Raw genomic sequence first — 17,588 nt, 5'->3', positions numbered from 1 at the left:
AGTTCTTACACTATCAACCTGTGATAGATACTGATGACAGAAGCTAGATACATATTCCTGAATTACCTCCTCAGTAGGAGGAGTTTAAAAAGAGTGCATGGCACAATAGTAAGGGTCTGAATATAGCTGACTTTGAGCCACACAATATTAATTATTTAGCTAAATAAAGGTTGAAGATAGAATATGACACAGGAGAGTTAGCACTCACATTGTTAACTTTTTTGGTTGATTTCTTCTTTCTCTTAGTTTTCTTTGCTTTATTTGGCTTATCCTGTGAAGATAGAGACAACTTTGATCAAACTTCAAATTTGACTGTATTTGAGTATGAGTGACTATATTTTTTGATTTAGTGGATGAATTAAATCCTAAAAGATATTTGGGACTTTATAATACCAAGCTTCTTCAATGTGACCTCTGCCTAAAATAGATCAATCTTTATCTTCAAATTCAGGTCAAATGTTAAAGAAAATACTAATCATCTTACCATATTGCTGATTTCTACTACTAAACCAATAGCACTGTCTACATGGTGGTCCAAGTACTGACGCGATTTTACATCACAATGCAACTCTGTGTAGGCTAATTATGACATCACTAAGTCATAAGGGTTCCTTTTGAATTCAACATTTGGTCTTTAATTTGGGTTACATTTACATTTACATTGTATTTTTTATACATTGTTGTTTTTTATTTTATTTTATTTGTATAGCACTTTTCTCTTACCCCGCCCCCATAGACACTATATATATATATATAATATATGTATATGGATATAAATAATAATGAATAATAACAAATAATAATGGATGCTTCTCCTCCAGGCCTCTGCGTCAGTCACGTGACAATAAGGCCACCGTCATTTTGTGATGTCTTGTTCATTAAAGGTTCTGTGACAAACTGTCGATGTGTATGTTGCCATATATGCGGTCTTAAATGTTGGTGTGTCTCTCGTAGACTATAATAAATACATATATTAATAAATAAATAATGCAAATGTTGTGTCCATTTCTGATATGTAAAGATACAAATCTGAACGACATTTAGGCATGTGTGGGACATGGCTGTGTGACAATTGGGGTAGATAGGCCTATAGATGGTCAACATGTTCATAACAGGGGCCACAGTGTTGGGATGTGCTCGTGGAACAGGGAAAGAGTGCAAAACAAGGCTATATTGTGGGAACTGGACAGAGATGTGCTTATGTGAACAATAAAATATTGATTGCTTGTGTACATGAACAGGCAACGTTTTTTTTTTTTTTTTTTTTTTATGTATGTGTATCTATCTGGCCAGCCTAGTGAATAACATCACTAGGATTTAGAGGTTTTTAAACTGTGGTTAGGCTGGAATTGTCAATCCCATCTGGCAACCCTGCCGACTTCCTGTCACTGTTCTTGCAGGCGGCCGCATGTCAACATGGCAGGGCTAGATGTCCTTCATGTCATTGTGAACAAGTTTGTAGCACTTTGGAATGTAGCGTTTTTTCGTCAGAACTTGCATTGGCTTTTCCTATGTATCTCAGTAGTGGGGTCTATTCTGAAAGAGACAGAGTTCGTCCCGGAGACATATTTCAGCCACAGCAGAAATGTTCTGAACGTGTAAGTACTGACGGTAACCGGCTAGCCTGCTTGCTAGCTAGATCAGCCCAGCTATTAGATCAATTTATGCCCAAAACCTATCTATATTGTCAGAAAACCGCTAATTACTATTGGGCAGGTGCCCATCTCCTGCCCCTAAACTGTATGTCTGTTGTTGGTATTTGTAAAAAAAAAAAAAAAAAAAAAAAAAATGCACATTGTATGTAGCTACTAGGGTGTGTGTGTTTTAAATTCACGCAATTTGTAACGTTCAGGCGCTGACAGTTTGATACCGCCTAAATGCTATTTATCCAGCCCAACCGCCCAAATGCTTTTTTCCCGGCCCAGTGTGATCAAACACAGGGGGGGGGTGGAGTGCTATAGTAAACAATTGAAAGTCGAAATTGTGAACAAGCATACCCTGTCCCGTTAGTTAGGGCTATAGTCAGGAAAATTGGTACTTTTCAGCACCTCCTCTATAAGCTCCGGCCATTAGATGTTCTACTAAATAGATTTCCTTTGTCCCACCGAACTTTGACTTGCTATGTGAGCAGTCTAGATGTCACTTCAATGCAGAGTAACTAGCAAATTACTGTAGCAATGACAATAAAGTCCATTCATTCATTATAGTGGTGGCCAGTTAAGCAATAGCCTAGTAATAAAGAAACTTTGAACCTTGAAGTATTGCAATAAGGTTGTGTCCAGCAAGGTGACGTGTCAGAATTCATTCTGTCAGCCAGCTTTGCCTCTAAAGATCAAAATGCCTCAAGTCAACCTGGGGGGTATTCCATCAACGTTGCTGAAGGAAAAATCCAGGCTTATTTCGTGAGATTTAACAAAAATAAGCCTGGATTTCCTTTAGCAACGTTCATGGAATACCCCCCTGCTGTTGTGCAACTAGCTAAGCTAATGCCTCTAAACATCCATTCATAGTAACAAGTTAAACTGTATTCACCAGAAATAGGCTTAAGTATAGTCACACTGCTTGTGACAATAACCTGTAACATGAGTACAGTATCTTCATGACCTCTCCCTGTGTTCTCCTTCAGGTACTTTGTGAAGATCTCCTGGGGATGGACCTTGCTGCTGTTGACTCCCTTCATCATCCTCTCCAACTCACAAATAAACAAGAGTGTGACCTTCTTGTGCCGTAGACTGAGTTCACTGGCCGTGGCCACGGCCATTTGGTACACCTGCACTGAGACCTTCTTCTACATTGAAGATGCCACAGGATCGTGCTTCGAGACTGCGTCCATGGATGTCATTCTCCAAGACTTCACTTCCAAGGCAACGTGCAGGAAGGCCGGTCTCCTTTGGCATGGCTACGACATCTCAGGACACTCCTTCATCCTGTCGTACTCGGCCCTCATCATTGCAGAGGAGATGACACCTTACCTGAAGAGAGCTGGTGCCCCCGCGAACACAATCCTTGATGTACTCTATCTGGCGCTTAACTGTATAGTGATCATTTGGATATGGATGTTTGCCTGTACCTCTGTGTACTTTCATGACATATCTCATAAGTTGCTCGGGACCTGTTGTGGAATACTGGGGTGGTATCTTACGTATGGGGTGTGGTACCTAAAGCCCCTCTCGCCTGGGCTCCCACCACAGCCCAAAGAGCAGAAACAGCGTGCATAAATGTGTAAACATACTGACCCACGACACAAGCCACAACATTGTAACTCTATAACCAGCCATGCTCAGTCAATACTCTAAAGTTAGAAAACATTGACATGTTTCTCCTCTGGGTCCAAGTTCACCGGTCCATGCTATTTAAAGTTTTCTTTCCTACAGAAAGGTCATTTTGTAGGGTGGGGATTGATTTGCAGTCCCTATGTGGCGGTTGGCAGCTGGTGTTCCTAAAATGACACCATGTAATCCGAGATAAATGCAGTGCACGGCGCTGACGTCCAGTTCTATCAGGGCTTTACACCCCACAGGCCCGACCCGAACTGTACTGTGCTGGCTCTGATATTATCATTTCACATTCTACTTTCCAGCAATGTTAAGTTAACTATGATGACTGTGTAACTAGGTCAGCACAATACAGCTCAGCTGGGTTCTGGGTTCTGCTCAGTGTGTCCAATGTCCATACTGATTCGTCCTATAGTGTTTTTCTTTCATTGTTACCTTAGAATATTGGTTTTGCTGCGTGTGCCAATACAGTCCATTTTTAATCTGTTTTTAGGTCTTGAATCAAATTTAGCAGCGAACACTTTAGAATGTTTATGTTGGGTAACATAGTGCTTTGCCAACCATTGTTATTGTAACAACTTACCAAAATAAAAATCTAGACTAGCTGCTACCGTATATATTAGGACAGTTAATGTAATTCTGTACTTTTTTCAGCATCTGTCAATCATGTTATAGGTGAAATTGCAATAGACCTACCTGTTGTACATTTGAGAGTGGATACATTTCTCCAACACCATCCCTTAGCCATTTACCAAAAAAGTGGCAAGGAGAATGCTTTATTATTGAATCCCAGATTGTTTGAGTCCCCTTTTAAAGCTGTTTGTTCACAACACTACCTAGATGCGATCATTTGCATGTGTACGATCATTTTATACACACACACATGTACACGCACACGATTATCCTAACTATATGGCCTTACTATACAGTACCAGTCAAAAGTTTGGACACTCCCATTCAATTGAATGTATTGATTTCTGTACTTTTCAGGAGATTTGCATTCTATTAACTTGATATGAAAGGGTCAAAGTAACTATCTGCAATTTTTCATTTATTTTTCATTGATGGCAACTGAATAAATTAAGGCTTATGAACAGACATCATACAAAGCACCATAAATAAATGCATATTTCTAAATATAAATATAAAAATAAAAAGTAAAAAATAAAAAAATACTATTGTGAAATTGAATGGCCACAAATAACAACTAGGATTCTCCACTTTTGAATTCATTACCTTGATATTGTGCGAGCCATGGTATACAGACCTAATCAGCCGGGATAATGTTTTCCGTTAAAGGTAGCAGTGAAGTAATGGTAACAACGGCGCTTGTTATAATCCAAAATATACAAGCACTGACAATGGTAGGCTGGTCATGAAGTGTGATTTCTCCCTTGTCTCTGACATTACACTCAGTGTTACATGTATCAGTGAAAGTCCCAGGATCCAATTCTACATAAAGAAAACAAAAGTATTGAGTGGAATGTGGACACACACACACACACACACACACACACTTGGTTAATTCTATATGGCTAACAATCACAAGTAATAATGTATATCAATTAACTCTCTGATGTGCCCCTATGCTTACTTTCAACTTTCAAAAATGTCTCAATTCGAAAACACAAATATTTTGTCAAACCTATGGCATTTCAAGATTATTGTGTTTGCATACTTCTGGAATCAAAAGAGCACAGCTCAACATCTTGTGAGGCATAGATTTAAAAGGTGTATGTGTATATTGGGCCGCTATGAAACCCACACAACATGATCAGCAGTAACTTCTCAACTTCCAATTCTTAAGGGCTCTGCACACAGCGTGCGATTTCTGTTGCGCATCAACGTTCCATTTTGAAGTTTGAATGGAAGTCTATGAGAACATCGCATTTACCCACACACGGCCCCGATTTTAATCGCACGGCGAACATTCGATTCCATTCATTTTGAATGGGACAAAGCACACGGCGTGCGAGTTTTGTCGCACTGTCAAATGAATGGAATCGAATGTTCGCCGTGCGATTAAAATCGGGGCCGTGTGTGGGTAAATGCGATGTTCTCATAGACTTCCATTCAAACTTCAAAATGGAACGTTGACGCGCAACAGAAATCGCACGCTGTGTGCAGAGCCCTTTAGTAGCACATCCAATCATTTCAACAGTTTCTTGATGAGGAGCAGTAATGGAACAGAACCTTCTATGATATCCTACAGTTGACAGACACAAAACATTGATCATCGTCTTTGGTTAAACATCCTTCACCCACCCAGCATTGATCAACCATGCAGTCAATTAAAGAAACACATCACTGTTTTTCTTTTTACCTTAACAACCATTTTCAGAGATGCTCAGTTCACTCTGTTTCTGTGGTAACAGTTGATAGCTCTCTGCCTTGAATCTTATCCCCTAGTGATGAAATAAGAGGAATGTTACAGTATGTTGTTTGTGGTCTGAGACCCAATTTGAATTAGAATAAATAAATCCTTGTAAGTTTCCTTGCTAATAAGTGATTGTTATGCGTTATACTCCTGGACAGAGGGGTACATTATAGTGTAAGTACTGTATAGTATAGTAGTGTTACAATGTGTACATTACTGGTTATGCTGAGTTTTTGCCTATAATAACTGAAGGAAAAATAGAATTCTGTTTTTTTGGAGATCCTGCCAAGCAAGGTATTTGACTAGTATCATGGTGTGTTTCCACCCCTGTGTAACTACTTTCAGCAAAGGATTTCCCCAGGCTTTCTGAACTAGTCAGCCTGGACTCACCAAGTCTGGTCATGGAAACAAAGACAAAAAGCGTTGCACTCTCACTTGCAGGGCTGGTATCAGTTCCTGGAAACAAACCAACTATGCCAACCATTCATGTGATACAGTATTTGTGGTGAATAACTAAGCATTGTATAATTGTATAATTCCATAGTCCCTATAGAGCCAGTGACTGGTTCTTTGTTGGATATTTACCCTAGTACTGTAGTTCTTCATTCTATCTGTCCTTTTTCTTTTTCAACTTCTGCTACCTCTCCACAGTCAACTCAAGAGCCCTGTAATGTCCAGTCAGCTAAAAATAGTGTTAAGTCATCATAGGATTGTTGTGAGAATCACATTCTATCAGTGAGTCTATGGAGTGGAGTGTATGTGTACCATGTATCTAAGGTGCTCTCAAAGAAGTGTGTTGATTTGAATGTTTATACATTATCTCCTTCACCTCATCTGGCAGTTTCTGGCAGCACAGTAATTGTCTTAAAGTGTTCATCAAAAGAGGAGTGAAGGGCAGTAGGTGAACGCCAAAACTATGAAAAAGTACTGCAACAGTATTGTGACAGTATTGTGACATGCTTGGTGAATTAATGAGCCCCACTCTGGGTGCAGTGATGCAATCGCAAAACATTCTGTCTGGTTCTCTCTTGTGTAGGTCACCATGGTAATAAGAAAAAAAAATAGAATTTTCTTCCCACTCAATTATAACTGGACCTAACGCATGCCTCCAAAATAAGACAATGGGAAAGTAAGGAGTTGACAGAGAATTGAAGGGAGCCAGAAATGAAAGAGATGAAGGCATTTGATCGACCAGAAAAATGTGCTGTCAAGAATTCCATTGTTATGGAATGTTCTTATATTCTTTGTTTACCCAGATAAGTAATAGTGTGTTCTCTATATAGATTCATATTTTCCTGCTGTCGTAAAACATTACAGAAAAGTTGAAACGTCACACAAATACACAGACATTTAACACAACAACAGGGCATTCACTACATATATTTCTTTTTTAAAAACCAGTAGGCAAAGTACCCCATCCCACCGAGGGAGCCCATGAGGAAAGAAGCCCCGAAGAAGGATGGCGGTTTCTTTTTGACCATTCGGAATGCGTTGGGTAGAACTGCCGACAGGAGTGTCGTGTGGATGTCGCCCAAGACCTTGCGGAAAGCGTAGCGTTTTTGCACTCGCTCGAAAAAGGACTGGAGGTTGGGTCGACTGCCATCCTCCCAGTATTTCTTTGAGAGTCCCAAGAACTTGAGCCTGTGCAACGTTGCTCCCAGGCAGACGTCAGCTAGTGTAAATTCAGGTCCACAAAGCCATAACTCACACTTCTGACCTGCCGAAGGAAAAATAAAACACTCTTTGCCCAGCAGTATAAAACATAGATCGATAATGATAACGTCATACAATGACAATCTAAGGAATTAACCTTGATACACACTGTAACAGGAAAAGGATTAAACATAATAAGATAATAATATAATAACCTGTCCTTACCTTGATACTCCAGTTTCCTCTTCTCCAGTTCGGCCTCCACCTGGTCTAGAACCATGGCTAACTCCCCTAGGATCTTCTTCAGGTAGTTCACATTGTCGTGGTCCAAGATTTTTGCCTGTGAATGCAATACAATCATATAACACTAATGCAAAACCAATATCTATTGTATCTATGTCTTCTCAAAGCAAGGGTTGTACCAAAAGAGACATAGATCTCCTATAGATTTCAGCAAAACGCCAAGTCAAGCCCTCGAAGAGGTTGTTTTAGCAAGGTCTTACAAGGAACTTATTCCTTTAGCAAGGTTAGCCCAGGGCAGTTGCAGCTATTTCTGCTGATACATTGTGGGTCGATACAGGCCTATCTGCATGGACACTGACATGAGCACTGGAGGTAATTTTGCAATATCAACCCTACATCAGACTGAAAAAATCAAATTGTTGGAACGTGGTATTTTTTTTGCTCTAGGCCCAGGGTCAGCCATAGTTAGCACTCCAGGAGAAATTAGGGTTTAAGTGCCTTGTTCAAGGACACATGCAGCTCCCTCCTGGTTACAGTTTCTGTGTGTGACATGTTTATGTAAGTACATAGGCCCAGTATTGTATCTTAAAGTTCTGGTGAGACCAGGCTCATTTAATGAAATCATAAGATACCGTACATACCTGCACATACAGTAGGTTAATTTCCTCTCTTTCTCTCTCTCACACGCACACACACACACACACACACACACACACACACAGACGCATGCACACACATGCACACACACACACACAAAATCAATGTTAAGTATGACTGATAAGAGAACAATGGCAATTGTTTGTATTGTTTGTATTGTTTGTCTCTTTTCCCAGCTGGTGTAGTGGTGTGGGGGTTATGTGCTGGTGTAGTGGTGTGGGGGTTATGTGCTGGTGTAGTGGTGTGGGGGTTATGTGCTGGTGTAGTGGTGTGGGGGTTATGTGAAGCTGGTGTAGTGGTGTGGGGGTTATGTGCTGGTGTAGTGGTGTGGGGGTTATGTGCTGGTGTAGTGGTGTGGGGGTTATGTGCTGGCTTGACAGAAAAGGTGCACAGAACACAGACCTGGGATCAGATTGCTCCAATCCTAACAGTAAACAGGGTATGAAATAATATCTGACCCAGTATCAGTATCAAGGGGCAATTTCTAGCTCCAGTCTCTCACCATCAGCTTCTTCTGCTTGGAGAGGTACGGCTCTGTCAACTGAGGCTCCTCGTGATCCAGCTTCATCAGCTCAGTCGCAGCGTTGGTCAAGTGTCCTGAGGACAGAAACAGTGTTGGTCAAATGTCCTGAACACAGAAACAGTGTTGGTCAAATGTCCTGAGGACAGAAACAGTGTTGGTCAAATGTCCTGAACACAGAAACAGTGTTGGTCAAATGTCCAGAGGACAGAAACAGTGTTGGTCAAATGTCCCGGGGACAGAAAGAGTGTTGGTCAAGTGTCCCGGGGACAGAAACACAAGTAGTCCAGACTATACATGGACTACACACGTTTTTCAGGGGGAGGTATAGTCAATGTGTTGGTTGTAGCTCAGAAACTTCCATTTGAGCAATTCCCCATTTAAAATAAAACATTTGGCTCTTTTAAAAAATCAGCTGAAGACTTTTCTTTAGCCTTGCTTTTAATAAGCCAGCCCTTATATTATGTTATTCTCTCATTTCTTTTATTGAAATGTCTATATTGTAGACCTACACAATAGGTCTCCACAATCCTATTATTTCTATGTTACGTTCAACTTTATTGTCATTAGAGTACCAGACAACATACATAAGTAACAGACAACGAAATGCAGTTTATCATCTAACCAGAAGTGCAAATAGTGATATTAAAACATGATATATGATAGCTACAGTATGGCAAGTACGGTAGTTTGGAGGTATATACAGTTATGAGCTATGTACAGTTAAGGTAGCTTATGTACAGTATGTAATACAGATGAATAAAAGAGGCTATATCAAAGAGGTATGTGCAATGTGCAATGATACAGTATGTGCAAAGGTAGTATTGTAAACAGCACTAGTGCAAAGGGTAAAGAGTGTTCACATTTACCAGGGGTGTGCAAACCAGCAGTAGTGCAAAGGCTAAATTGGATTGTTCACAGTGTCCTCTGAAAGAGTGGGTGCCAACAGTATTTTTCCTGTTTGTAAATAATATTATACAGAGAGGTGGGAGGTAAATAAATGATTGTATATTAAAAACATGAATGATGCTGATTAAACATAAACATCATCCACTTCCAGTTAATAAGACATCAGTTTGATTTAACAGATATCACAGAGGGCCTAGGGGTTGCCGGGCTCATTTATTGTACTGCAGGGTTTTGGCTGGACTAGGCCTTTCCCCTTGATTTAAATGACAAGTCCATTGTGCAATCGAGGAGCAATTCAGTTCAGACTCGAATACGTCTTGCTGGAGAGGGTCAACTTAGACAGTAGTCTAATTAGGGGGAGTGTTAAGTGACACTGAGACAACATCATTTGGTTAAGTGAAGTATTATCATGAAAATGGTGTGAGATAGATGTAAAGTTAAGCATTATAATGTCTGTTTTCAGTTCAGTTAAGCTTTGAGAAATTGCAGCTGTTACCATCAATTCACGTTGTTTTAAAGAACTTTGTGGACAATATTATATTACTGTGTTATATACTGTTCTGCTGCAGATATATTTCCTGTCAAATTGTGAAACGGTATCCTCTCAGAAAGGACACTGAAATCTGACTTCACTTACTACGTATTTCAGCGGTGGCGTACTTTGGGATCATGGAGTCGGTGGTGAGCTCAGGGTGGAGGATACATCCATGGGTGTACGCGTCCATGGGCAGGCCGTCCAGCAGCTCACGGTACTGCTGCACGCGCTCATGGAGAGACGAGCCAGCATCAGGGATCAGCTGGGCCACCGTTTCTAAAGCCAGAGACCCACATTTAACACAGACATACAGTACAGTGGATGTTAACAGACTATAGGCCCGACCTCTGCTTTCAGATACTGTTCCCAACCTTTTCGGGACTCAAAGCCCTCTTGAAAGTCTCACAAGTGTTTCGCGGCCCACATCCGACCAGAATACGGGAGTCAAACAATTTCTCATTCCATTCCATGCATTACAATGAGCCCTACCTCTGATTTCCACATCCACCAGCCTTCCCTTGATACATGTGCCGTTCACACAGCTTCCCCCCTCCCCCCAAATAGCACAAGCGTTTTGCTTTTAGATGAGAACCCAGAGAGCCAGTGTCAGAAGTATGGAGAGGGCTGGGGAGGGGCTAGATCAGAGGTAGAGAGAGAGAGAGCAGGCTGATGAGGACACAGGAGGGACAGGGATGTTCTGCACTCTGTCGTTCAGGCTCACTGAGGCCCAGGGCGGAGCTGCGTCTGGCAGCGGTCCAGACTGCTGACTAATCATCCCCCAGGCCAACCTGGGCAGGGGCACGGCCGTGGCAGTGGCCCTGGAGCAGGTCTACCGCAGCACGGGCGTGTGAATATCAGAGCAGGCTCCTCGTTAAGTCCGCCCTCAGCGCGAAGCGCTAAGCACGTACACTGAACTCACACCCATTTAGTATGCACACACACGCACACACTCGCGTGCACCCATCGAGTACACACATGCACTCACGCGCACACACACACACACACACACACACACACATACACACACACACACACACACACACACAAACACACATACACACACACTACAGAGGACAAACTGGGCTGGGCATGGCCTGACTCAGACACAAAGCACTGCATCTCCAAGTTGAAGGTTGACGAATGCGGGGATAGAATACTGCCAGCAATACACTGTACCAAAGCTATCCAATATATCCTTGGAGAACTCCTAGGGCTTTTCTCTAAACAGCCATATAAAAGATTCATAATGATATGGCAAGGTCTTTCATATGACCCTGCTACACTACATCTCTGCTAGAGTATAGATGAAGCTAGCACGACTAACAACAGGTTTTAGTATAGAAGAAGCTAGCACGACTAACAACAGGTTTTAGTATAGAAGAAGCTAGCGCGACTAACAACAGGTTTTAGTATAGATGAAGCTAGCGCCACTAACAACAGGTTTTAGTATAGATGAAGCTAGCACGACTAACAACAGGTTTTAGTATAGATGAAGCTAGCGCCACTAACAACAGGTTTTAGAGTATAGATGGAGCTAGCACTAACAACAGGTTTTAGAGTATAGATGAAGCTAGCACTAACAACAGGTTTTAGTATAGATGAAGCTAGCACTAACAACACGTTTTAGTATAGATGAAGCTAGCACTAACAACACATTAGTATAGATGAAGCTAGCACTAACAACAGGTTTTAGAGTATAGATGGAGCTAGCACTAACAACAGGTTTTAGAGTATAGATGGAGCTAGCACTAACAACATGTTTTAGAGTATAGATGGAGCTAGCACTAACAACACGTTTTAGAGTATAGATGGAGCTAGCACTAACAACAGGTTTTGCCGTTCTGCTGCTCTGGTCTAAAATGCCTTTTGCGGCTCCATCTCAGCATCTCAGCCCTGGCCCACATTGTCATGATTCATTCTAAATGAAACACAGAGACAACCCCTATCTGTAAATCAAGCTGCGGAACGACTCCACATCTGCTTAGCAGGAGCGAGGTTCCATTCTTAAAACAAGCATATGGAGCCTCCATGGATGAGGGGATATTAGATAGCCTGACACGTACAGTTTGTATACTGTTGAATCAGTAAGTCAATATCAACTCCCTAGCCTGCTCTGAGCATAGGCTTCTCCCAAATTGTATTCACAACTACGACCATATGGAACGTTATAAGCCATAAAAAAAAAAGAACCCAATAAAATGTTTGTATCATCATTCAAAATGAGTATGTGGGTGTGTAATAAATGGGTTTGAGTAGGAAGTAGGCATCAACGCCATGTTGATTCTCTCCCACATTAGAAGGATTTGTGTATTGAGCAGCCATTGGAGCATATCGATAGCCACGGAAATCAGTAGATGGCTGCTGCATCCCGCTTTTATGTCACGGAAGAGTGAGCCTAAAGTGTCTCTAACCCTAGAGGAAGTCCTTCCTTCATCTATTGGTGATGCTCAATATCCCTGCGGGGTCTTCCTGGATCCATCCTTGCGGGACATTGCATAACGGCCCATACCGCTGCAAATGATCCCATTGGACAACAATACATGCGTACACAGAGAAACATGATACACAGAACACAGTTGACAGAACTGGGATTGAATTATAGTTCACTGCCCTGAAAACAGCTACAGTATCTTAACCTATTTGCATGATGATTGTTATCATAGAACCATTATTCGTTCATGCATTGCTATGCAGTCATGAATATCAAAGAAGTCTGAAAAGCAGCACGGTAGCGTGAAAGCAGTCTCGTAGCCTATTTGCATGCGGATTGTTATTCAGTCAGTGATGAAGAAGAAGAGAATATGTTAGTCTGAAAAGCGATCGAGTACCTCCCGTAAAGTTTGTCTCTAGGTATTCTATGATCTGGTTGTAGTCGCTGACGATGGTGTCTCCGTGGATGAAGACGGGCACCTCCTCGCCCAGGTTGAGCCTCATGAACCAGGGCTCCTTGTGTTCCTGCAGAGGCATGCTCACGTCCCTCTCGTCACACAGCAGACCCTTCTCGTTGATGACCAGACGTACCTGGGGAAACAGGAGACACTCACCGACATCAGCCTACTGTACCGTACAACAGGAAACCTAGGGGCATTAAAAACGTCAAGGTCGACATAACCATACTGTGCTGTCCTGGATATTTAGTTGTAGCAACATAGTTCCAGCAACTGTGGTGGTAGTGTAACCAGGTCAGCCCAGTACAGCTCACCTCGGCTCAGCTCGATTCGGCTCTGTAGTGTCAGGTTCTACAGTACACTCTAGAGTTACTACTGACAGAATGATCTGGATCAACAGAAAACACCTCAAAGAGTTCAGACCACAGCTTACAATACATGACAGTTACCACTGTACTGACAGGCAGGAACAAGGGTAGGTAAAAGGCATCACAAATATTGTGTAAATAGGCACAACTCCCTTGTGTTCACAGTCCATTGACAACATTATGATTTATTGTGCTAAAGTTTGAACAAAAACTGCTTATGTGAGGCAGCCAGGAATTGTTTACAGCGGGTATAAAAAGGCAAACCAAGGCCTATCGAGAGCTATTAGTAGAAATGAGATTAACAAAGGAAGATGACACTGAGGCAAGTGAGGTAGCCATGAGGAGACCAGGAGGAAAGAGGACGTTTGTTTTACACAGCCAAACAAATGTAATGAAATAGAGATTAAATGTGAGTGTACAGAATTAATAAGTACTCCAAGGAAGTCATTATTGCATCTGCTCTGCAGTAGATAGGGAGCTTATAGCTACTGTATAGCTTAACTTAAATGATATCGTTTTGCAAAACAAACAGACACAATTTGAGGCACTGAAAAAGAGTGTGATTCATTAAAGAGCACTAAGTATCTATAACAAACTGAAACCTAAACGTTACCACAGGATACATTGCCAATGATACTGTACCAAAGTAGTCCACTTGTCAATGGGACTGAAGGTGGACAACATTGAATGATGAATATGCTGTACGTTCCAATGACACTCTGTTTCATTATTTTGCTTATAAAGTTATCTTTCACATTTCAATGATGACTCTATCAGTCTAGCACTGATGACCATAACTGGCACCTTGACATAGTAGGGCAGGCTTACAGTACAGCTGGACGTGGAGTAGCCATAGAATTAAAATGAATGAATAATCATTCTAACTCTCTCTATCACAGCCGTCTGATTGCTGGCAGAGTGTCTCTCTCTCTCTCGGGCACGGTGGTAACCAGGATGGTGAAGGTGTAAATCTCTAATGAGCTGCAGGCCGGCAGTGACAGCAGAGTATCGATCTTCAAGCGGATTGCAATCGTGTTGTCATTTTTAGGTATCACACTATTTCTACGCCATTCCTTTTGAGAGCACAATTCATCAGTTATATCAGTCGTGCCAGAGTTCGAAGGAGCTGCCTTAAGACACGATGCTGGAGGGGAAATTTATGTCATAATGCTTTGTAAAGATAGCAAGAAAAAACTGCTTTGTAAAGGTTAACGCAATGACACAACCATTTCCTGTATTTTGAAAGCTGCTTAAAATTCACTGCCCAGTGCATCAGACATTATGGATTCAGGTTGTGGGTTGGAGAATTAAGATTTCCCAGCAATTAAAGATCTGCCTGTCTGATGAAATTGAGAGCATCTCTTCAGGATAGGATACATCATCTTAGCCATCATCCTTAGTAACCGCCTAAGTCGTTTCAAAAGGTTCATATGAATTAAAATCATGGACAGGGAAATGCATAGACAGATACAAAACACACACAAATGTCCCTGTCTATAGGCCTTGTAAGTACATTATATAGATACTGTACGGGTGATGAAAGGACAAGGTTAAACATGATCCATTCAACTTATGCTAAAAACAATAGTACTATAAATACTGCAGTACAGATATTTGATATCTTCAATGTTTGATGATACGTCTTATCAAAATCAAAGCCAGAGAAGACATAGAGGTCAAGAAAGAGCCCTCCTATGGCTGACTTACTGACTGTATCACAGGGTGATTGTATAGTACAGTATCTTCTCAATTCTTATCCCGACTTAATCAATGTTGTCTCATCGTATGCCCTAACTACCAGTAATACTTACATAAAGTGAGGAGAAAAAATAAAAACAATCCTATAATTTAACCAATGATAATTACATACTGTATGTATATATACTGTATAAAGATAGCACAGCATAAAGATGTCGCCCAGTTCTAGGTGAAGTAATTGGACTGCTGTGAATCCTGTATTGGCATGAACACATGACAATGAGCCTGGTATTTACTCTTCTACTGAGTGACAACAGCACAGATCAGCAGCTCAGCCTCAAACTGGAGAGTGGCTGCTAGCCAATAGCTAATGGTTGACAGGCTAGGTCTAAACCCCTGATATTTGCCACATGGGGAGTGGAGTAAGGCTAGCTGAGCACAATGTAAGCAGCTGCTAAGGCACATAGCACTAACCCACAATGTCGTCTGCATGATATTTCATTATGTGCAGTATATTACTATATTCATATATAATGTAACATGGAGAGTGGAATAAGGAGTGGAAAAGATTGTCTTGGGGAAGGCCAACCAATGTCCCATGATGTTAGCATGATATTTCATTAGATTTAGTCATTCACTATATTTCCTATGAACTGTAAAGTGATGATCGAGTCTGGTCTCCCCATGCCACAAATCTGTTTTTAATATTACAACAAAATAGTATCGATTCAGTCCTTTAGTCTCTTTAGCCTTTTCAGTATCCCTCAAGGCTTGCTGTAAATATATAAGAATAAAACAAATTGGAACACATACAAAGCTATTGAACTGATAAAACATAATAGGTTGCATTTATAAGCATACCTATAGAGATAAGGCAGACTGAGATCAAAAAGAGATTTGTCTAAAGCTTAATAAATAAAGCATTATAATAGGGAATGACTGAAGCAACCTCAAACTTTGACATGTGGTTAAACTGTTAACACAAAAACTGTTGTTAACCACAGGTGTTTGATTGCCTGTAATCTTTTGATGTATATCTCTCTTATCATGCAGGTATCTCTCAAGTCCGAGCTTCAGGGTGAGTCTGCCCAAAAGATCGTCAAGGTTTGGATATCTCCAACCTGCAGGCACTATCTATAGGTTCATTTCCTAATTTGAGTGTAATATCTCTTTTGTATCAAAAAGCCAAATGTTAGCCTTTCATACGAACCTACTACAACAGAAATGACAAAATGTGTCATTTTTTGAGAATATCAGCCCAATTGAAATAAAGGCACGGAGAGGGAAAATGCTTTCCTGTCGTTTGTTGTGCACAGAGATACCTCATTTTCAATCAATAATTTAGTCAAGTATCGGACCACAAAGAAGAAGAGTAATTCCTCCGCGGATGAAGCCTGTCGAAAAGAGCAACGTCGTGAGACATCTTCTTCCAGCTGATTCATCCATCGAAATACATGAGACAATATATTGATCACCAAACCACCAATATCTCGTAACCAATGTCGAGGCAATTTCCCCCACATGCTGCAGCGGTTTCGATATGTCTTAAATGAAAAACATTACCTGGGTTCAATTATTTTTGTCATGAACATAATACAATATAATAACATGAAATTATTATTATCATAAGCTCCTTGATAGAATAATGACATGGAAAAGGCAGGTACTACCTCCATTTTTCACGCTGTGTTTTACCTTTTGAGAGCTGAAGGACTGCGTCCAATGGTACAAGACTAGCCTGTCTTTAGAGAAGGGTTTCAGTTCTACAACTGGTTGTTCACTTTCCTCTCCGTCTGGTATTTTGCCGTCCTCATCCATGGCTGAAATGGGCCACCAGCTACAGTTGGTGGGGGTAACATTGTTGGAAGACGCCATGACAGCGGGTTTTGTGCCTGTGCGAGCGGACCAGGGAGGGAGAGAGATGGAGGGAGGGACAGAAAGGGAGAGATAGAGAGAAGAGAGCGTAAAGGATTTCAGCACCACGAACAGAGCATCATCGATTCAACGCGTCGGGCGCAGCATAGTGGACAGCTCCAGTGCTGAAATCTATTTCGATTGAAATTACGGTCGTTTACATTGGCAAAAATGGTTCCGCGTATTAGTCCGTGCAACTCCAATCCTTTACTCAAGCATGTTCAGTCAAATTCACTTACTGTTACATCAATATGTATTACATCACACCTTACGCACAAACATGCGCGGTGGAAACCCCTCCAGGAGCGATGGGAGGATGCATTTCACAAGAAGGTCAAAGTTCTCTCCATGAGGACAGCTGACTGTAAAGGAGAAATCACAGACACATGTCAAATACATTTTAACTAATTGAACATTGATCATATTTGAAAGGTAGCCAACCTAAAGCAAACAGGGTTTTTTCATCCATCATGATAGTGGTAATTAATAGGCTACTCAAATGACGGAATAAAATGCCCTCTAATTTGCTAGGCCTACTGTACATAGTACAA

The 17,588-nt window shown here is 41.2% G+C and overlaps 2 protein-coding genes across 2 annotated transcripts; one reads left to right on the top strand and one right to left on the bottom strand.

Annotated features, from left to right (window-relative positions):
* Window positions 1–1,416: 1,416 nt before the first annotated feature.
* On the top strand, window positions 1,417–4,383 carry fitm2 (fat storage inducing transmembrane protein 2; the record flags this gene model as incomplete). Its single annotated transcript, XM_080534391.1, has 2 exons — window positions 1,417–1,598; window positions 2,627–4,383. The coding sequence occupies 2 exons, from the start codon at window positions 1,417–1,419 to the stop codon at window positions 3,216–3,218; spliced, it is 774 nt and encodes a 257-aa protein (XP_080390517.1). The 3' UTR covers window positions 3,219–4,383.
* A 2,642-nt stretch (window positions 4,384–7,025) lies between these two features.
* Window positions 7,026–16,998, bottom strand: gdap1l1 (ganglioside induced differentiation associated protein 1-like 1; the record flags this gene model as incomplete). Its single annotated transcript, XM_080533283.1, has 6 exons — window positions 7,026–7,369; window positions 7,531–7,645; window positions 8,708–8,802; window positions 10,272–10,445; window positions 12,998–13,190; window positions 16,819–16,998. The coding sequence occupies 6 exons, from the start codon at window positions 16,996–16,998 to the stop codon at window positions 7,026–7,028; spliced, it is 1,101 nt and encodes a 366-aa protein (XP_080389409.1).
* Window positions 16,999–17,588: the final 590 nt, after the last annotated feature.

Source organism: Nansenia antarctica (genome assembly GCF_963989245.1).
Source record: "Nansenia antarctica genome assembly, chromosome: 6".
In the NCBI taxonomy this organism is placed as follows: domain Eukaryota; kingdom Metazoa; phylum Chordata; class Actinopteri; order Argentiniformes; family Microstomatidae; genus Nansenia; species Nansenia antarctica.
Note: the sequence above shows the minus strand (reverse complement) of the source record. Positions and strands in the feature narration are given on the sequence as shown.